At 44.1% G+C, this 22102-nt stretch overlaps 1 protein-coding gene across 1 annotated transcript; it reads left to right on the top strand.

Annotated features, from left to right (window-relative positions):
- Positions 1-79: 79 nt before the first annotated feature.
- On the top strand, positions 80-21552 carry LOC146190070 (HUWE1-associated protein modifying stress responses). The gene is made up of 4 exons (XM_084604808.1): positions 80-599; positions 1284-1355; positions 7540-7902; positions 16027-21552. Exons 1-4 carry the CDS (start codon positions 419-421, stop codon positions 16221-16223), a joined length of 813 nt encoding a protein of 270 aa, XP_084460934.1. The 5' UTR covers positions 80-418; the 3' UTR covers positions 16224-21552.
- Positions 21553-22102: the final 550 nt, after the last annotated feature.

Below are 22102 nucleotides of genomic sequence, written 5' to 3' on the forward strand. Positions count from 1 at the left end.
TCATCAATTTATTGCTTTTTGTTTAGGTTACGTATTGCTTCAAATTTTGTTTTATTTATCTTAGTTACTCAAGCTGTCGCTAGGCGCTCACTGCCATCTTTTGGAACGGTCGCTTGGCCACTGGCTGAGCGCTGTGTCGGTCTCTCTGTGCGTAGTTGGTGGCCTTCTTAACAGCATCCGCCTTGCTTGTGTGCTTTGCTTGCGAAAGAAAAAAAGTGCTGCTTCGCGCCGTGTGGAACGCCCCAAGTACGCCGTGTCTCTTCGCCTCGGAGGTTTTTGTGCTACGTCTGTGGGAAAAAGCCGAAACAAAAAGAACAGAGCGAGGTGCGAACCAGACGACTTCGTCGGGATCAAAACGGCGCGGCACCGTGGCTGCTGCCCTCGGTCGTGCAGCGTTGTGTGCGGCTAAGGCAACACCATGGCCGAGCGGACCGACGAGCTGGACTCATGGATAACCAACTGGGAGCGGCAGTGCATCGAGGAGGTCGAGCGGGCGCCCGATCTGGAGAGCCAAATACAAAACGAGCGCGACACATCGTCTCAGAAGTTGTGGCTCCTGTTTCAGAACTCGGCTACCTGCGTAGCCCAGCTGTACAAAGGTATCTACTGCGAGAGGTCGTTAAACGTATTCGTGCTGTGGATATCTTCAGCGGATGCCGGGGTTGGTTCATGCCCATCAACAGAAGCGTGTTGCAGGCTTTGCCCGAAGGGCGACGTGAAAGCTGGTGATGTGCTGTTACTGTGTGCTACGCGTACTACTACCGAGCTCTCCGCTAGGCTTAGTCCGCAATGTGCTGGAAGGAAAAACGGGGAGGGTCAGAGAAGGGGGAGGACGGATGGGGGCGCTTTCGCCTTTAGTGGGCTTTTTGCTTTTGTTTTCTGCCCTGTTGCAGCGCGTTCATGTGATAGTACCGATGGTTTATTCATTTCCGGACAGCTAACAGTCGCTGGCGGCGCCAGCAGGACTGGCCGTTGGAGAAAGCAAAAAGTTCGAAATGCAACAGCTACGCGTTCCCCAACCTCTCAAGAGGGACGCGCATGCATTAAATATCGCGTTGCTGACTCGACGCGGTCGGTCGTTGCAGCATCAGACTACTGCTCTTTTCTTTTTCCATAGCTTAAACCGCCTGTCCTGTGCGTATGCCTCGAGTAGCTAGCCATGTGGCCAAATTTCAAACGCGATAAACTCTTCCGAAGTGATCCACAGGAAGTGGACTATGCATGCGAGAACGCGTCGCTTATCCTCGCATAATCAACCGACGCCGCATTTGTCGTATCTACAGATCGCCAGCATGGAGTGTCCCTCTGGGTACCCTTCCAGAACGCGGCCTCAAGCGTCACTAATCTCTACAAAGGTGAGACCAATTGTTTTTTTTTTGTTTTTTTTACTTATCTCGTCACGTGACTCGAGCGCGTTTTGTCTGTTGTTTAGCCTTTATCGTCTCCATGTTTTCCCAACATGCGACGAAAAAAATCCTTCCTGTGGTTCTACATCGATAACCAACGTTTGTGCAATGTGCGATTGGTTCATATCGTAGTGCGTGTGTTGAGGCAGAACCGGCGTCAGCGTCGGTTGTATGCGTAAATTGTAGCATCGCCGCTGAAAATTTCGCTGCTCTTTGAAAACAAACAAGGGCCCAAGGATGCTTTCAAGTCACTAAAAAGAAAAGCTGGAAACTGAAGGTTGCGCATGTGCACAGCACTACCCCTTACATCACCTGCATTCTGCAATCTTTAATATATTAAAGTCATGCTGTGCCTCCATGCAGCGAGGAAGTTCACCTTCAGCCATATTTAGACGGAAATCAAACAGTTAGGGATGCTGTTTACTTTGTGAAGTTTGCACTGTGAAAATTGCTAAATGGAGCCATATGCAAACCATATGCATCACATATGACGCAGCTTTTTGGCAAGGTGCCATCTAGTCTTGCAGTTGCTTTGCACTGCACTTGGTGACCTTGGAAGGCATTGCCTCAACTGGAACATGTGCCTTCTGGAATGATGCTTATTATGCCTTCTGAGAAATGTCATGATTGTTGCAATAATTGAAAGCACTTTTGGTCATTACATAGTGATGTAGATGTGATCACCAATTGTGAAGGATATAGGCCACTTCATCATGATTTGCCTATGTCAGTTGAGACACTTTTTCCTGAAGTTCTGGTCCATAAGCAGGGATGCCGTAAATAGTCTTATGTAGATATGCAGCCCCCACCCATTTCTCCTCAAATGCACACTTCCTGTCCCCCTTTTTTTTTTTTTTTTTCGCATCTAACTTCTTACCTTCGTGTTTCCATAATTTGGCTACTACCGTAATGTTGCATGCAATAATACATTGCTGTCACCTTACACAAAATCGGGCAAGGAATAGAGATGCTGGACATCATCTTGCTTTTCATAGAACAGCAATTCTAATAATTAAAACAGGGTGGTGCAGGTACCACGCTTTTTGCGGCTTGTTTGCTGGTTTCATTCTGTGCACAATTGCGAGAAAGGACATAGTGAGCAGTTACTTTTTAAGAGTATAAACAATGAAAACAATATGAGAAGGAATTTTTTTTCTTGCCACCTCTACTAAAAATACACTTCCAGCATCACTCCCCACAAATGGACGCATTGGAAAAATGGACATAACCAGGTAGTAGTGCTTCAGCACTAAAAGTTAAGAAAGCACTGCAGGATCTGCAGTGGAAAAATGTGAAAGTCTAAGCGTTGCTGCTGCACACAGTACATCGTGTGCCCCTTGTCGAACACAACCAGCGTTCATATACTTCACATCGCAAATAGTCGGCAGCACTGTGGAACATAATCTCTTGTCATCTACTTGGCATTGCAGGAGCAAAGAATATAGTCCCTCAAATACATCAGCAGTATTGAGCTATTTTTAAACTATTATTGCTTTAATTGGTAAGGGAGTCCTGCTGCTTTCTCTGGAAATTACAGTGGTCTTTGAGCCCCTAATTAAACTAGAAAAGAAAGCCTGCACAGAGCAAGCACTATGCATGCTTGCTACAAACTGGGATGCACCGCCATTCAAAAGCATGGCACCCACCGAGCCTGCCTAGTTTCCTATGTGCGGCAACTGGTGGTATTTCCTTCTCAGTGATGGAGCCGCTGGTCACAAAGTGACAGGCGTGGACAAACATATTTATGCAATAATTTGTTCTAATCAGCGTAGGTCCCACAGTGCTGCAAACTACTTTTAAGACGGACACAGGTGTACTTGCTTTCCTCAAGATAAGGGGAAGAAGAGGCATTCTCCTTGTCTATATGCAACTTCTTCTTCCAGGTGGCGCTGTTGGTGTGGCAGTGGCACCTCCTATAATCTCTGCTACTCTAGCTATAATTGAAAAAAGTTCTATCGTATAGAGGTCATTTAGGACTGTGAAAGGGTTTGGTCGCAGGATTGCTGCAGGTTTTCAAAAGTACAATGTCATGAGCATTGCAGGGAACAACTTACAAGGCAGGCAGACTGCTTTAGTTAGTTCCTAATAAGCACATTTAAAAAAAAAAATTAAAAAATTTGCTACGCCCCCCTAAAGAGTGGCGGCACCAGTAGTCTTTTGACTCCAGAAAAATTCTGCTGATGCCCATCACCGAAGGCCCTTCAGCGAGTGACATCAATCGATTATTTATGACTTCGTGGATAATACCATTAGGCTGTAGAGAACCTCATCTGCCACACCCCATGTTGTCACACCAGAAAGTTTGAGGGCTCCATAACATCATGAGAATGGGTCTATGCGATTGGCTGCAAGGGGGTCCTCTGAGGGGCAAACGCTATTTTCATTCTCGGGTTGTGCCCAACTCTAGTACCTTTTATTCTGTGCAGGCAGTAACACATGATGTCCTGTAGCCCAGGGCAGTAAGGGTTGAGGCATTGCAGAAGCCATTGTGAAGAAAATTTTTTTGCCTCAGAGTCAAGGGACATTCATATTATTTTATGCATGTATCAAGCCATCTGCAGTGCCATCAGTGCACCATGTCATTTCATATAACTTGTTCAGGATCGAATCCTGGCCTCGGCAGCCGCTTTTCGATGGAGGCGGAAAGCTAGGTGCCCGTGTGCTGTGCTATGTCAGTGCACGTTAAAGAACACCAGGTGGTTGTAATTTCCGGAGCCCTCCATTACGGCGTCTCTCATAGCCTGAGTCGCTTTGGGACGTTAAACCCCACAAACCAACCAACCAATTTGTTATTTTGTATTGATCAAGTTTGCAGGCATCACACATCAAGGAGGATCAGGCAGATATTGTCGATGTACAGCTGTCTACACTCTATCTCAGTAGTTCCGTGCAGGCTCCCAAGCTTGCGATGAGTGCAGAGGTGACATTCTGACACTGCTAAATATACTGCCAGTGTAGAAAGTGATATGGGCATATGGGATAATGTGCTTCAAAGTTCATTTTTGCCGAATACTATTTCGAATCTAGCTTTAACATACATTTGCATTAGATGTGCTATGTTCCAAATTCTTATGCATATAAACTCTTAGACATGCAGATTAGCAATGCCAACGTGGTGGCACTCTTCGGAGAAGGATGTTTCATATTGGAGTGAAGTCGCCGTTCTTACTAGGGCTTACTGGGCTTTTCAGCAGTTCACTGGTCATAAACAGCGCATCATGCTTTCATTTGGGCTCATTTATGTACAGCAACATTAATTCTTAATAAATTCCATCTTGTTTTAATATTGAGAGGTGGTTATGCTGTTTCTAGGCCTAAGGCCGAATGTTGGTTGAGTGAAATGGTTTCACTTGTAAAATATTGGCTATGGTTTAACTATGGTTAAGCCTAATGGTATAGCGAACGCCACGGTCCCCTGGCTACGCTAAACTTCAGCTTATAGTGGAGCTACCTTTTTTTTTTCTTCCTTTTCTTCTTTTTCTTTTTTTTTGCTTCTCCTTTTTCTTCCTCTTTCATTCTCTCCTTTTTCTTTCTCTTGTTTTTCTTCTTCGTCTTCCACAGTAACACACTGGCAGCTTGAAAACCTACCGCAGTGTAGCTTTCACTACAAAACCAGTTAGTGTGCCACTGGCCTGAAGTTTTTGCCGCATCTTCATTGGCATACACTGAACTAAACATGTATATGATGAGTAGCGTAATATGGTAAAAAAAAAAAAAAAAAATGCTGTTCTATAATTTGCTGATATGTTTGCATTGTTTGGTACATAGAAAGTGTCTCTACTCTCTTATATGTTGTGAGCAGATGTGAAACTTCCCATAGGGCCCATGTATCAAGGAATGGTGGTCCAACTTGGTCAAAATTTGGGTCTTCATGGATAGTGCCAGCGTCCGTGGTCTGTAAAGCAAACTTTGTCCGAGTTTCAAACTTTGAGGTTGTTGATATTTTTGGACATAGTAGCCATAGAGGTAATTAAGGGATGAATGAAAAAAAACAAAAAAAAAAACGCTGTACAAAAGACAATGGCAAGTCACAGATAGCCCTTTCTGGCCACTTTTAGGTGCCACTACATTCCTTATGCACCCAGAAAGTGTGCATTTAATTAATCACTTGCTCAAGCAGTTTCCCGACAGGTATAATCAATAGGCCCTGTTTAACGCACTGTAGTGACTTGATGAGGAAACCTCTAGCTTACATAGTGCTGCATGGAACTCATGAGGCAACATATTTATTCATTTGTTTAGAAATACTGTCTTTTTTCTTTCTTTCTTTATTTCAAAGTAGACAAGGGATTACATCAGACACTGAAGGATCCTTAGCCAGAGGCTAGTCGTGGATCCCAAAATGGATACAAGTATGTCTACTGACAACTCGGGAAGAAAACAAAATACATATTTAACAGTACAAAATGAAACAACTATAATACAAAACAACATGATACAAACTAAAATTTTATTACATGACAAAAATAACGAAATGAGAAAAAAAAAATAAGTGATTTCATATTCAGAATACGACGCCACAGGTAGAGTATGAAATAGCCACTTTATTGAGACACCTCTGTATGGAGGAAAAATTTCTTAAGTGCTCTAAATGTATTAGGTGAGGATATGACTGAGCATGGGATAGCATTCCAAATTTTAGCACCACAAAAGTGGAGACATCGATGGCCATAATGATTGTTAGATGTTGGAAGTAAGTACTTTCCATGTGCGAAAAGAAAATCCCCTTCAGGATTTTTACAGGTAGTGTATAGAAGACATGCAAAAAGTCGGACCATATATTAAAGTACATTTAACACCAAGAACAGTCATTTGTAAATGAAAGAAAAATTAACAGTAAGAAATAAAAGAAGGAGTGCACACAGTAACAACTATAATGAAGTGCATATATATATATATATTATATATATATATATATTGTTACGGGAGATATTCACAGTACTACAGTTGTCTACACCACTGAGGATGATCCCAGCACAGCACTAGCACAGCACAGCCCTCGTCTGCGTCTTCTTCTTCTGGGAGTCAGTCACACTTCTTTTTCGTCAGCACGGCCAGCGAATACCACTCAGTAACAATATATTGCTTGGTGTTTGAAAGAAAAGGCAGTAACTTTCGGTAACAGCAAAAACATTGTACTTAAGAGAGTAAAGAGGCCTCCTCCAGTTAATCATGACTATTCCAACAGCTGGTGGATGCCCTATGCCTGCAATGTTTTTTTATCGAAATCATTCTGTTTGATGGCCTATTGTCTTTGACTGTGTGTCCCATCTCCTGATGTTGATCCTGTCATTCTATGATGCCCTGCATGTCTCCATTTGTTTCGTCTTGCCGTAGATTAGGATATCTAGAACTCTCATCTATTCACTCTTCCATTGCTCTTTTTTCTGTTTAATGTAACCCCAGTCGCTTTTATTTCCAATTCTGGCAATGCTGTCCTGTATCTATTCAGAAGGCTCGTCATTAGCCACCACAGTTAGGCATTTTGACAAAAATCCTTATTTCTGCCCTTTATCCTTGCAGCAGTTTGCAAGAGGCGGGATTTCGGGAAAAAAAAATTTGGTTCTTTATACTTTGCAGCTATATGTTTCACTGTCCTCGGGATAAGCTGTCAAAGTTGTATAACTTCACGTGAAGTGCCCCTGTTGAACGTGTAGTTCACAACAGGCTTTGCTTCTAAGCTGCGTAGTGGGGCTCTTTCTGGCTGCATCCATGGAAGTCCTTACTCTTGCTATGGTGAGAAAGAGTTCCACTTGCTTTTAAGAGGTTTAGAATGCTAGCCAATGCACAGTACGGCATGACTTAGCAAAATTAATGTGGAACACATGCTTTGGCGTCAAATTCGTCTCTCTCATCCTGTAAAGAAAGTTGCGAAGGTCTCTTAAGGCTATTTGCAATTGCAACAGCAACATTTACTGGTCTGTGTAGATCTGATTTTCATTATGTTGGGGGGGTGTGAGACGAAATTGGTCACAAAAGCAAGCTCCGTAACATAATGGCGGCTGTTTCACATTGTTGCTGCACTTGGAGCAAGTTTCAGCGTAAAGTTTTGCATCTGGTTTGGTGTTGACACTGCTGAAACATGCGCTGAGCTAAACTAACAATCCTTACTTGCAATCACCTACTTGCTTAGAGTGCCTGGAGGCCCAGCGGAGGGTCAGCGATTTGGGCTACCAGTCAGGCTACCAACGACGCACAAAGGACCTGCTGGCATGGGCCAAGAAACGCAAGCGCCACATTCGGCGTGAAGACCTGCTTGCCTTCCTGTGTGGCAAGGCGCCCCACCACCACCACCATCACCATAGCTACCATGGCTGGGCGTCGCCTCGGCAGCGCCTCTCCCTCGAGCCAGGGTCGCTTCGCGGCGTTGTGGCAACGGCAGCGTCCTCCGCGAGACTGAGTTCCAGCACAGGGGAGCGGCCTGCTGTTGTCAGCGAGGGAGACCCCGATGACGTAGACCTGGACACTTTCCGCGAGGCACTCGCCATCTCTTCAGGTGTGTGGTCGCAGCCTCCTGGAAAAGGGCCTTCTCGCAGTGTTAATCCTCATCAAAGTATAAATTATTTTTATTTATGCTTGCAGATACAAATTCCTTGCATTATTGTGGAAACAACCTTATTTAACTCATTCACTGATACGGGGTCAAAGTGTCAGCATCCAGAGAAGCAGGGGGCCTGCCTGCTAGAAGATCACTCAGTGTAAAAACTAGCCCTAGTAGCAAAGCAGCCAAAAGTTTCTGCAGCCCTTGCTATTGCAGTTTACTTTGCTGAGACCTTGACTTTGTGACTGCTCGAACATTATACTCCATCTCACAAGCTGCATGAAGCACTGCGAAAAGTAAGGGCAGCGCGAGCCGGTTGGGATGGCACATGCTATAAAGGCAACAGGCATATAAGAACACAGTAATGTGGTGGGCACCGTCCTGATTGGCCCAGGATGTCCTTACCATTCTTCTCTCCAAGCTTGTTAGAAGCTGCAACCTTGGTGACTTGTCTGTATAGACCAACACCGATCTGTGACGTAAGCACAATGCGGTGGCGCTTCTGTCGCCAGGCTGGGCCGGTTGGGAGTGAAAACTAGGCTTAGCGCCTATAGGAATACATGGACCCGAAAACTTCGAAGCAATTTTCTAATTTCATGGCGCACCTATGATCTCGTTATTCGGTACAGAGCAACCATGAACATCCTAGAATAGATCACGAAAATATCAAATCTCATTAATGAGGTGAAGTATTTTTAAAATACCGCGAAACATATTCGGGGGCGATTTGGGAGGGCAACCCACAGAAACACATGTAAACACAACTTACCGCAACATTTTACTCGGTTCTGCAGCGTTGAACCCTTCTCATTTTTTGGTGAATGTCTTGTATCACTCCCCGACATCATGTTGCATGGCACACTACATTCCCTTGCAAATACTGCAAGTCTGACGACTTGTGGGACCGTTCACAGCACGATAAACTGACCGCACACTGTTGCAGACGGCAATGACGGCACTGTCGCTAGCAGACGCTCCGGAGCTGGAGGCAGCCGCTGTGGGTATCGCTGGCTTTGCTGTCGTCTGCTGCAATGCGCGACTCTCGTTCGGTTCGTATTGTCATACGGCGTTTGACAACTTTCTTTTAAATGTAATTCTGTCTAGGATATATCACTTGAGGGACAGTATTATCAAGCTAATTTACTCCATGCAGCAGCATATCAGACTGTAAACAAAACTACGTGTTTCACTACATGAACATTTTGGGCGTGTCCAGATTCACAACATAGATTATTGGGGGAGTTTAAATGTAGACCGCCTCTGCAATGACGCAACATACTTCTTCAAAAACGTGTTTCGCTACATGAACATTTTGGGGGTGTCCGGATTCACAACATAGATTATTTGGGGAGTTTAAATGTAGACCGCCTCTGCAATGACACAACATACTTCTTCAAAGCGCTGGCCAATGTTTAACGACAGGCCACCGCTTCTGGTGCTCTGCGAAACGAGAAAAATGTTGTGGTAAGTTGCGTTTACTTGTGTTTTTATGGGTCGCCCTCCCAATTTGCACCCCCATACGTTTCGTGATGTTTTAAAAATACTTCGCCTCGTTATTGAGATTTCATATTTTCGTGATTTGTTCTAGGATGTTCATGGTTGCTCTGTACCGAATAAGGACATCATAGGTGTCTCGTGAAATTAAAAAACTGCTTAGAAATATTTTGGTTCCATGTACTCCTGGGCGCTAGCCCCCCTTTGTTTGTAAACACGCTGTTGGTCTATATGCGTTTAGAGCACCAGTGAAGTTTCCATACAATCTGCAGGGGGTAGTTTCTGGTTGCTTTACCCGAAACCTCTTTTTCTTTGTACATGATGATAGGTGCACACCAACTGAGGCAATCCTGATGAACTACTATGCCTTGAGCAGTCATCAAATGCATGGGGTTTAGTGAAGGCTGAGTTGAGGATTTTATGCAGTAGAACTACTTTTAATGGGGTTTTCCTGTAATTTGTTAAGTTTAATTACCATGCAATTTCATCTCTCTGGAGATCTACCATGTATTTTACATTTTTTAGTGCAGAGACCACTAGCGAGGAAGTGCAGGAAGCTCATAACTTCTATTTGATATCTTCAGGGTTAAAATAAAGCTTAGTAAGCCTTAACATGGAAAAGGCATCACAAGCAACCACTCACAGGCTGATGATTCATCTGCACCCTTCATTGATCTTGCACTCCTTCTTTCGACACTTCCAACAAATGCCTATTGTTATGTTCGGGTAATTAGTATCTTAACATTACTTATTTCAAGCGGTCGCATGAAGTATTCGTATCAATCGAAAATCATGTCATCTAAAATGAGCAAAACCGCAGTACAAAGTGTTGAAAATGCAATGCATTCACATTTATTTGTTTTTGTTTGATTGTATTTATTTATGGCTTCACAGCTGACCCTGCTGCATTGGTTGCTGGACAGGGCAGCACTCGAATATTGGGCTGGGAGATTCGGGTGCAGTCCTAGGTGTGGCGGCTGTGTTTCAATAATGGGGGTGAAGTGCAACGCGCCCGTGCAGTGTGCGATGTCAGGGCAAATTAAGGAACCCTCGGCTGATTGAAGTTATCCAGAGCCTTTCACTGCAGCATCCCTTTTAGCCCCAGTTGCTTTAGGTCATTTAAGCACATAAATTGAAACTTGACCACTTCACCACCGCCCACTCCTCATGTTGCGAGTTGAAAACCCTTGAACTTGAAAATTCCGTTCTTAAAGGCATACTGAACAAATATCCAAGGATATTGAGAAAGCACCACAATTGCATTCTTAAGACACGATTACACTAGTACAGACACATAATTTTGGTTAGTTTTGAGTGGATGGCTGTATTTTTGACGTTTTCGGAGCGGCCGCCGGGTCAGATGCAGCGCGCTCCCGACTGTCAGCCGGCAGGTGTGACTTCAAAACTACCCTCAGCAATGTCATGGCCCCGCGATCCCGCTGCCGCCGCGCCCGTACCATGCTGTGCACAATGCTGCGAGGTGTGCAATGCTACACACGAGGGAGGTCGAGGGGGACGCGTACGAAGGGCGCATATTGTGGACAGTTGTTTGTGCGCTGGGAGGGAACGATGAATTGTGTGCAGGAACACGAGCAGCAAAAAAAAACATGTTCGTCTCTGTGCTTTGTTAGTTCCAGGGGGGAAAGGAAAAATGAACAGGTGCGACCGGCCGCGATGGGGATAGTTGTGACGCGATATCCGGTTTTGTCCGAGCTTTCACAGGAGCCCGCTAGGTGCGGCGATTTGAGAAATATTTATTAAAATACTTACTTTCCGTTCATTTCTGTTATAAAGTAGATTGTTTTGGTCACTCCCAATGCGATAGCTACAATCTGAGCTGGAAATCTCGGCGGCAATTTTTTTATTCAGTATACCTTTAAGGTTTTGAAATTACTTGAAAATTCTTGCTCACAAATGGAAATCATGGTATACAGAGAGAGCGAGAAAGTAAATAAGTAAACTTTACTTATTCAAATTCGAGGAAGTTTTAACCTCCAAGGCTAGGAGTCCGCCAGGACCACTTGGGACCAGACCAACTCCCCGAGAAAGTTGTAAAATCGACAAATAAGGAAGAAGAAAAAATTTTTTCTCGTCACCTGTATTTCTACCAATCTTTATTACTAAGGTTTTTTTTTCATAAGTTAGGTGGATACATGTTAGACTTGAGGGCCGTTGCTATTTCCTATCATTCTAGTTCCGGCAGCCTTGATGTTGCTCTCTGCCATGTTGTACTCTTGCACTTACATGTAAGTTGACGTTTGACTCTGTGTGCAGTCTTCAGTTGTTTTACACTCACGTAGTCCTCTGCATGTGGATGCAACTACGCTGCAGTGCGAAAAATTACATGGCAAATAAATATCTTGGTCCGTGGCTTGATAACTGCAGTTGCAAGGATAGGGTGTCGGTAGGGCTATGTGAAGATTTAAAATGCTGCTAGTTATTTTAATAGTGATTGCTGTTCGATTTGTGCTGCACATTCGTTGTTAGAACCTCCTAAACATTCAGAAGTTCTGAATTGGTAGTTGAACGAAACAAACAGTGCAACTTGCTGCATTTGTTAATGGCAGTAGCGTGCACTTGTCACACTATTCGTCTTGCAAAAGGTAGGTGCAGATGAATCATCAGCTTGTGCAAAGAAGAAGCAGCTGCCAGTACACAGCAGTGCACTGATGGGCATCGAGAGGTGCTGCGTACGCCTGTGGACATAGATCAGCAAAATTATGAGTAGTCATTCAGGCTCACTCACAAAAATTTCCTCAACCTGCGGGCTCACTCTCACTCAGACTCATGATTCATCTGGACTTAACTTATTTTATCTCACGACTCATTTGAGTCTGGCAAACTCACCTGGGCTCATTCATTTCAACTTGTGGCTCATCTCGACTCGCTTTTAACTCATTTCGACTCACATATATCGACTTACAAACACAGAGTACATAAGTACATTGCAAGCACTGAGGCATTTTGTGTCCGCTAGGATGTAATGAGCGACAATATCCCGTGCAGATTTCCCAACAACTGTGGATCTTGATTGATTGCTCAACCTGTGATCAAGGATTCATTTGATTTTATAGGACCTCAGGTTATGATCTGAATGCGGATCTAAACTTGCATAGACTCATATCTGAACATAGACGTGAACATGAGTTTTAACTCACTGACAACTCATACCATGATATGAATTTGAGTCCGGATTAACTCGTGGCTCGCATTACGTGAATGCAAGTCTAGACTTACTCACGAGTAAGATGGTGATCTAAACTGTAGTTCGAACTCACTCACGACTCAGATCATGATCTGAATGTGAGCCTGAGTGAGTCAACTTATGATTGAGTCCGCCGACTTATGCCTGTGGGTTGTAAAATGAAGTGCACCACCATGTGGCACGTCAGTGTGTCTAACTACAGTGCTGTTGGTAACTGGCTGTGAGCATGGCTGGCGGCAGTGATCCTCTCATTTTTAAATCGCCATATGTATGTGCATAGAAGTGGCCCAGCTTGTGGAGGATAGTGTAAGGGGTGAAGTTTCATCACACGTGCAGTGCTGCACTTGTTTTGGTCTGATCGCTTTGATTGTTCTCAATTTGCATCGATTAAAATCCAGAAGATACGCACCTTAGGTCACTATGGTCAAGAAAGAAACTGTACGTCAAAAGCTTCGGGCTCGAAGCTAGCCCATGACGAGGCTTGCAGTCCAGCGAAACTCGTACACTAGGGCGAAGTGGGCTGCGTGTCATTGTAAACGCCACGTTCTGGGCAGCATTCCACAACCAACACTTTGTCTTCAAGTATCATGAGGGAGCATGAAAGGGAATGTCTCACTAGCGTTGCTGTTGAGGTCCACTGTTCATCTCTCTGTTTCACTTTCTTTTTTTGCACGTTGCCAGGGCTTTGCATCTCCATTAGTTGGCCATTGACCTCACTCCACCAGTAAGGAGGTATCCACTTTACGGTGCTTTTTAACTGCATTCAGTAAACTCTTTTCCTTGCGAGCAATGTGTAAATAGCGATATAATACTTTTTAAGAATTGTGAACGAGTTGTTAGCCGACAAAAGGTTTATTGCTATTACCGCATGACTCCTGCTTCCCTATTTAATGATAGGCCTTAAAAGCGTAGCAAATTATGCTGATTCTCAGCCAAGGCGGCTGCTGTTCGATGGAGGCAAAAAGGTAGGTGCCCGTTTGCTGTGCGATGTCAATGCGCGTTAAATTTCCAAAGCCCTCCACTACGGCGTCCCTCAAAGCCTGAGCCACTTCAGGACTTTAAGCCCTAGAAACCAAACCAAATGAAAACAGTTCGTTTTGCAATATCTCTGTTTTCATAGCTATGTTCTGTGGGAAAATGTTGTCTATTTTCAACTGGCTGTACTAATTTTTCTAAATTATTCAAATGTGTTTTACTTTATTCACAATTTTTATTAATCACTTATAGCCAGAAATTTGGTTTTCACACAGTTCTATTAGCCCTCTGACCATATTTCATTGGAGATTTGATTGGCAATATTCGAGGAAAAGTTTGATTCGCTTAGCAGCCAAAATTTTGCTACTCACCCTAGATGGTGCTACAAATTTGGTTGAAGGAAGTGCATGCTTCGGACGCTTTGACATTACTTCAGCGCACTAATCTGCTTTAAAGAAACAAAAGTAAAGTGAAAAATGGAGAAAGGTGCTGCAGGCCCCCTCGTTTGTTGCAGGAAGATTGCTGACCAACAGTGACACACTATACTTGTAGGGAATCGGTCTCATTCTGTTTCTTCCCTTCAGCCTGTGCTGTTGCTGCTGTTGTCTACTGCAAAACTGTGCAATCTTGCACAACTTTCTTTGTTTATCAGAAAACTGCAGTGTTTTGATAAAGGTACTAGGTTAGACACATATTTTGTAAACTTTGGCAGAGCCGTGGAAAATTGTTAAGTTGCTTTTTCTGCTGTGCCATAACCAGGCAGCTGTTGAAGGAGGGGTAGGTCAATAAAACCAATTGATCCAGTGCTAATTAAAAAGGAAAGTTTCACAGTGCAAATATTGGCATACACACAGACATGGCAAAGGGGACTGGTGCTGTTTAGGCAAACCTTGAGCAAATACTAAGCACTGGAGCAGTTTGACACTGGATGATGTTATTCACATTAAAAATAACAATAATAATAATAATAATAATAATAATAATAATAATAATAATAATAATAATAATAATAATAATAATAAATCTGTACTGAGGTGTGCAAGTTGTTGGAAGGTTATTTGTAAAAGTACAGTACAGGGTTCGCTCCTGGCAAACATTTTTGGTAAGTGCAATAAAATAATGTTTATATTTTCATTCAGATGCCTAAAACGTATACTGTAAAAGTTTTGAAGTGTAGCTCACTATAAGTCCTTGAGAATCGTCTAGAATGACCCTGAAAGACTGAATATCCTTGAATGTTCTTCTAGGGCACTTGTGCGAATTATGTAAACTGCAGCTTATGCCGTCCCTTCATAAAATTTTGCGCTTGCAAAAAATAATAAGGCATATACAGTAGCGTAGTACTCCTTTAAGGGTGAGGAGGGTAAGATGCAGCAGTGCTTTGGGTGGCCGATTGTAGTGGCACTGCATTTCACACCTTGCCTTAAACACTGTGCCGGTTATGCAAGCAGTGGTCCCCCTTAAGCATGTCACTGTGCCTCACATTACTCATACTGTTTGAAGCCTTAGCCTCCTAGCGGCCTTGGGTGCTAGGAGGCTTGTCACACGTCGGCTGTCATTTCTGGCTCCTAATTAATGAGTTTTTAACTCGTGGGCTTTGAGCCAATCTGTGTCTGGATGCACCTAAGCACGGCATGGCCGACACTAATTTTTGTTCCGCCAGCAAATGGGGGTATGGTTGCTGAACGATCATTTTAGCTGAAGTTTTGTAAAGAGGGTCAGTGAGGGCTTTGTCGAAAACATGGGGCAGTTTAAAGCAAGTGGTGGTCAGAGCAGTCGGACATTTGGTTATCACACCCTTCGATCATAACTTTCACTGACAGTGAGCTGTTTTCTTTTTTGGGTTTGGACGGCAACAAAGGAGGTAGGCATGCTAGCCACGTGTCAGTCCTCTGCATGTCATTCCACTTGTGTCACGACTTTGGTTGAAATAATGTGCATAACTTTTTTCCGGCGTGTTTTTCTCAAAACTAGGGTATTGCAACAGTAGTGCTTATTCAATCGAACGCAGTGTATTCGCTATGCGTAAAACATGGCAAGAGGTGAAATGAAGTGCAGTACATTGCCAGTGACAGCATTTAAGCCCTGTCCAATGAAAGTTGCTTGTCCCTACATTGGAAGCCCTTTATACTTAGTGGCACGGGCAGAGGCGTATTATTTTTTATTATTTTTGGGCAGCGTCACCATTCTATATGTCCCTACATTGGATGCGTAATGAACTACTTTTCAGGCTCCAATGAAGGCTCCCATAGCCAAAGCATGCCAGCCTTGGCCAGGTTGCACGCTATGTAAGAAATTAAGATATAGAGCATGGGAAGTTTATTGGGGTGGGGCAGGACAGAGTCTGTTAGAGGTTGGTGGGAGAAGCCATTGTTGTTGATGGTGGTGATGAAATTTTGTTGCAGCCTTAGGTTCAAGCCGGAGCCATTCAGCAGGTGGTGTCTCGCCGCCTGGCTTTCGCAGTGCAGCCAGCCTAAGCAACTTCATCGCCGAGGAGTTTGCTCGCCATGTCGAGTCACGCAAGCGGACTTCTTCGGGCAGCGCTAGCCCAGGGGATGTCGTGATGGACTCTCCAACACACAAACGACCGCGTCTCATTTGAGTTTATTTCTTTTTTTCTTTCTCTTGCCAAAAACTGCCATCCCAATGAGTTCTCACCCGCTCCAAATCCTGCTCTTCCGCAGAGTCAAAGAAAACCCGCCGCTAGAACCTCGTTTAAGAAAGAGATCTCGCAGGTGTCGCTCGTTGTTGTCCGCAGCAAGGACTGTGTTGGTGGGGACAGCGGTTGTTGGCAGATGCAGTGAACCTCGTGTGGACAATGTCTTCTTCCGAAACTCGTGTCTAGGACGGAAAGCAAAGACCTCTCAAATGTCACGATTTGCCTTGTGTGTCTCTGCCATTGGTCCCACCTGTGGCAAGAAGGTCGTGACAACCACCATCGTCGACAGAGGTGGGCGTTCTGCGCGCAAGTCAAAGCACAAGTGGATGCAACGTGGTGGCTAGGTTCCCCCCACTCCCTTAGCTTCTGGTCATTGAAAACTATACTGCAAGCTTCAGCAGCGAAGGAAGAGTGTCTTGGCCTTGTGTCGTCTGCACAGTGAGTAATGTGGAGCCTGGTTGAGATTTGGCGAGTGACATTTTCGCAGACAGAAGACTAGATCGACATTTTACTGGTGCCGCCTTCTAAAGCGAAAAGCGCGCTCGTCATTTGCCCATGCGACATTCTGCGTCACAAGTCGCCATCATCTGACACTTCTGCTCCTTGCTAGGCTTTCAGGATCCATGGTTTTGGCTGACATGATGAGTCATGTTTCGAACAGGCTTGCTTGGGATCGGCAGAGAAGTAAACATTGACGGCGGAAGTTGGCTCGAAATTTTTTGAGTGGACTTGCGCAGGACTCAATGACAAGTGGTGGTAGCATTTCTAACCAATTCTGTGCTATAACCACGCAGTGGAATGCAGGTAGATTATGATAGTAGACAAATTGATTAAAAGCGGTCAATGCATTGAGAGCTTCTATTTTTGTGCCACCTCATGTAAACGCTTTCTCACTGTGGCAGGCGTTATTCTTTAGTTTACCTCAGAGGCGCGATGGCAAGAGATAGGCAACAAGTTATATATACATATGTTTTTTCCTCTCTAGTTGTTCATGTTTTGTCACTAGAGTTGAGGAAGTGAATTATACAAGAATGTGCAGTAATCATATAAAAGTACCAGCTGAAAAAAAAAATGTAAAGCATAAGCTTAGGTTCGATAAGTAGCACTTTGAAAAATTGCGGGGCAGTTTTGGCGTAACCCGCTTTATACAATGCACTGAAAAGTTGCAAAGTTTTTTGTTGAGTGTTGTGCATGTGTTTCTTGTGTATCATTTGTCTAAAATTTTTTATTTTTTTTAAGGCAACAAGCAGCTTTGTTTATACAGATGTGGGAAACTGAATGGCATCTTAAGGCTACACAGCTAAAAGTCCAAATCCAGCTGCACCGCGGCACGTTTGATGGTGTTGTGGCCTGATTTCGGTCATCTCAGATACCTATATTGTTAATTTAGCATTTTACAGGCTATCCATGCGAGAGGTTTTATACAGTTTTATGTTGCTGGTTATATTTGAGATAAGAAAGCAGTCAAGGGGAAATACATTGCACAGTGGACTTGTTGGTACTACAGTTTTAGTTAGAACACTCCATCAACAAGTCCTTCAATCTGTCCCTTTTGTGTTTTTCTTTCTTACGTTATACCTGACTAAATAGGTTTTTCTCTTTGTGTCACTTTTGCCTCCCATTGGTCCACACTCTTCAGTGTTGGTCTTGTTGCTAAGCCTAGATTTCAAGCAGTGTTTAGGGCTGTAGCATTTCGCTTTGATGGCTTGGTCTAGCCTGTCCTCTGAATTGGCCTCTGAAACGGGCATTTGATTGAATGGGAGAAATTGCACCACAACATAGCCATGCCATGGCTTTGCCAAATCTTGAAATCTGGGTTCAAGCGTGCAGTTGTCACTTGTGTCGAAACACGACTTTGGGCTATGACGACACCTTTTTCATTTTGCCAGTTCTTCCCATTCTGTTTTTTTCATGGGCGTCAAATTTAAGCTGGCACATGATTTGTCTCCAATTCTTTGTGTTCCCTTGCACTTTCCGCTATGTAATTTCACAGCATACATTGTACAGCCATCTGTATTTCTCTCTCTCTCTCAACCATTTAGTTGTTGATGTGTACTCAAAATCTGTACCTTTGATCTTGAGTTCTTGTTGTTGCTGCTGTTGTTGTTGTGGAGGAAGAGGCGGAGAAGGGTTTTGTTAGAAGACACTAGGTTTCTTGAAGCAGAGAAAACTGTGGTGGAGAGCCATTGAGGCTTATCTGTGCAGATTTTGTGCTTACACGAGTTGAGTTGGTTAGAGTACTTTGATGTTTCGTCATCGGCCACTTTTCCATTCAACCTTTGACATGTTGCGCACAGCCTACCCGCTAAGTCATCGGCTATTCTTGCATTAAGTTGGCGTTATTTTTTAGCATTAGGCTTGAGTGGGGAGGCGGTATACCACGCACAAATATTGTCGCATTCAGCACGACTTGCAACATTCGAGCAGTGGCTAGAGCTTACTGTGGGACACGTCAGCACCACCAACATGGTACAAGGTGTTTGAAAAGCAAGAGGAAAGATTCCTTCCACTGCCCCCAGGTTGTATTTCCCACCAAAGTTGTAAGGTCCTGAAGTGGCGATGCATCAACTTCTGCACCTTCATTGTCACTGGACTCATCATAGCTGTCAGCAACTTGATTTCATTTTTATTCTTCTTTGTTTATTTCATTTGCTTCTGAAGAGACCTGGTAGTGGCGACGCGACGCATGACAGAAAAAGGTGATACTGCTAGGGCAGATGCGTCAAGTAAAGAGGTGTGCACCATTTGTGGCTCAGGGCTCTTAAGATAGTTCACAACTTTTGCAATGGCAGATCCACCTTTCCTTTGGTGTTTTGCTGCACCCCACTATGGTGCGGCCAACCTGTCCCTGAGCATGGTTCACTTCTTCTGTTGCAAGACATGCTGTGCACAATAGTACATCGCACAGTTTCCATAATGCCTAGGACGTTGTAGGACCACCACCCTGTCAGCCCAGCTGGTCTAAGTGCTCCATGTGGTTTTATTGTTTCCCCAATAACAGAAGCTGGGTTGCTGGCTGCAGTGTTGGTATTTTTTGACAAGGCTTTATCGAAGGAGCAGTGCGGATGCAAAGCCTTTGGGTCGACGGTTGTGTGTTGTATGAACAATTTCATACCGCATGTTTTGTGCGAGGATGTGAAGAGAGTAAAAAAAGAATGCAAAGTAGGTCTTGTCGTTTATCAGGCTGCCGCTATGGCTTCGGTTATAAGGGTAACTATAGGTTACGAACAGATCTTTTTATATATATATATATATATATATATATATATATATATATATATATATATATATATATATAAAAGAGGAGATGTGCTTACTGAGGTTGTCACCAGTTTGATTTTTTGTTGTTTACTTTTATTTATTTAGTTAGCTTAAACATGGCTAAGGCATACCGCTTTAGCCGCGATATACCAGTACGTGGATTTCAGGCATTGTTTACCTGGTCAGTGTCATTGGGGGCCTGTGAGGACTCCTTGTGGAATTGGCTGCATTTTAATCTATGCGAAACACTTGCACATTATGACGTGCTTGAACGAATGCCTTGTTTGTTGAGTGTTTGAAGAAAAAAAAATGAGGAAACAGTGGTCTGGCAACATTAAGTGCAGTCATGTTTGCTGCTGCTGCGACCAGGCCGTGTGTCGAATGCCTTGCATCTTTGCAATGCACGTGTATCCTTTCCCAATGACTGGTGATGCATTCTCGTTTCTGTGCCTTCTGTTCATTGTACTGCCAAAGATTTGCAGTTGAGCAGATATTGTTGCGTTAGAGGCCGTGTGCCTTTCTTATGTTTTTTGTACAGGCCTTTAGTTGTGTATAATGTGCTTGTGAGTGCATGTGTGTATAGCAGAACTTGCAGCTATTTCTGCTGCTTTTTGCCCCGGGACAGGCCACTCTCGTTTTTGTGTGTACTTTACAGTCAGGCAGCCGTTTCGGCGTGGTCTGTGCATGGGCCGACATTGGCATCATGCACGTTAAGCTGGGTGCCGTACGAATGTTGCACGTTACATGCCCAGTGCCACAGCTGTACGCTCTTAGTTTCGTCGATTTCAAGGAGGAAGTTATGTTCTTGTGTGAACCTTCTTCTGAGGCAATACATGTTGGCAAAAGCAGCGTGTCAAGTCTGGCTCCCATTTGGCAAGGTTTATCACTCAAAGCAAACCAAGGCTTTTGAGGTCTTGATTATGGAGCGTCAAATGTGTACTTTTTTGGTTGCACTGAAATGATCAATTCTGACAAAACTGCCATTTTTGCAGTGTACTCCAAGGCTCTTAGCCTCCCTATCAATGAAGTTTGTTCGTACCTTGTTGGCGCCAGACACCAAAGTCTTGGCACGTTTCCGCTTTTCCACTTTGTTCTGCTGAAGCACTACCGGAGGTTTGTGCCCTTGTTTGGGCTGATCTTGCCCTTCATCGCTGGGAATTATACAGTCTGGACAAGGCGAGGTTCGTTAACCTTGCTTCACTTTCGACTTGTAGCATTTCACGGTTTCCGCATCGCCCACTGCTGTCCCGCAACGTGCCGTACTGCCATTCCTATGGTCAGGCGGGTGGAAGCTATTGGGGCTTGATTATTATGTGCTGTCTCTACTGTGAACCTGAGTCCTGCAGAAGCAGATGACAGGCAGCGGAGGGCATGTCGCTGTTTCTTTTGGAAAGAGAGCTGTTCTGAGCAAACTATTGCTACATCCAGCTAGCTTCGGCAAGCCACCTGACAATGACGCTACAGTGCCCCATGGTGGCTTCAGGCCAGCTAAATAGTGTCTGAGTATGTTGCATTGCTTTACCTGCACTCTCAGGCTATATCAATACACTTCATGCTATGCTAGGATGCTGCTAGGAAAAACCACCAACCTGCGACACGTTTGTCAAGCATGTGGTTATATCAAAGAGGGTTTTATGTTTTGCAGTCCCACCGCCATAGAGGATAACATGCTCAATGCACTGAATGTGCGCAATATGTACGCTTTAGATGTGCCCATAAGCGCACTGGAGCTTGGCTCGTCAGCATTGTTGTTCACTATTGCTTCATCCTTGGTTGTTCTGCGGTCACCAAGACTGGCACATTTCTAGATGCAACTTCCCACGGTTGATTCAGTGTCTCTTTTCTTGTGGAAATTTGCGAGCATTTTGTAGCTTCACCCAGACTGTTATTGGTTTGTCATTGGCGTCAATATGTGTTTGTTTTCCACTGCGATTGCTGTACAGGCCACTTATATGCCACGCTTATGTATAGAAAGAAAAAAAAGAATACATGAGTGATTGTCAAAACAGAATGCTGTGCGGAGTCCTTTTTTACCAGGAACATGTAAAACATTTGCAGGCTCTCCAAGCTCCACTAGGGTGAAAACATCCTTGCAGTAACTGTGCTGCAATCGCATTGTTCTAACTGTTCATGTGACCTTGGCATTTTCAACACCATGTAGTGTCTGACAACAAGCTCTCATTGCAGCTATAACCACATGGCGTAAAAGTGACTACGTTGGGCAGTTAAGGACAACACTGTGAATTCCACAATAAGCGAGGGCTGAAAAATTTAAGTCTGCCAAGGTGCAGTAATGCAAAAGCATTGCAAGTCCTGTCAGGCCACGTGGCGGATTCGTCCGGCAGTACACTAGCAGACCTTAGCCGCACTCAGTCAGTTGGTGTATGGCATATATACCTAGGTTAAGTGAAGGAATGTCGCTCTGGAGAAGCTTCGAAACCCAGTGGTGGCAACATGTTTTTTTCTGTTGATAGTTTGTGCAGACACACCACAATAGCCATCCACCCCACTGATGAGACAAGAAATGCTTTTGCACTAAAAGAAGCAGTTTTCTGTATCTC

The sequence above is a fragment of the Amblyomma maculatum genome, chromosome 5 (assembly GCF_055883805.1).
Source record: "Amblyomma maculatum isolate TAMU_Amacu chromosome 5, ASM5588380v1, whole genome shotgun sequence".
NCBI classification, from domain to species: Eukaryota; Metazoa; Arthropoda; class Arachnida; order Ixodida; family Ixodidae; genus Amblyomma; species Amblyomma maculatum.

Bases quoted from the DNA above. Each gene is read 5' to 3' on its own strand.
- LOC146190070 (XM_084604808.1), top strand. From the start codon at position 419: ATGGCCGAGCGGACCGACGAGCTGGACTCATGGATAACCAACTGGGAG. The intron at 600-1,283 runs GTATCTACTGCG...TCGTATCTACAG, and splicing joins CGTAGCCCAGCTGTACAAAG to ATCGCCAGCATGGAGTGTCC. The intron at 7,903-16,026 runs GTGTGTGGTCGC...ATTTTGTTGCAG, and splicing joins GGCACTCGCCATCTCTTCAG to CCTTAGGTTCAAGCCGGAGC.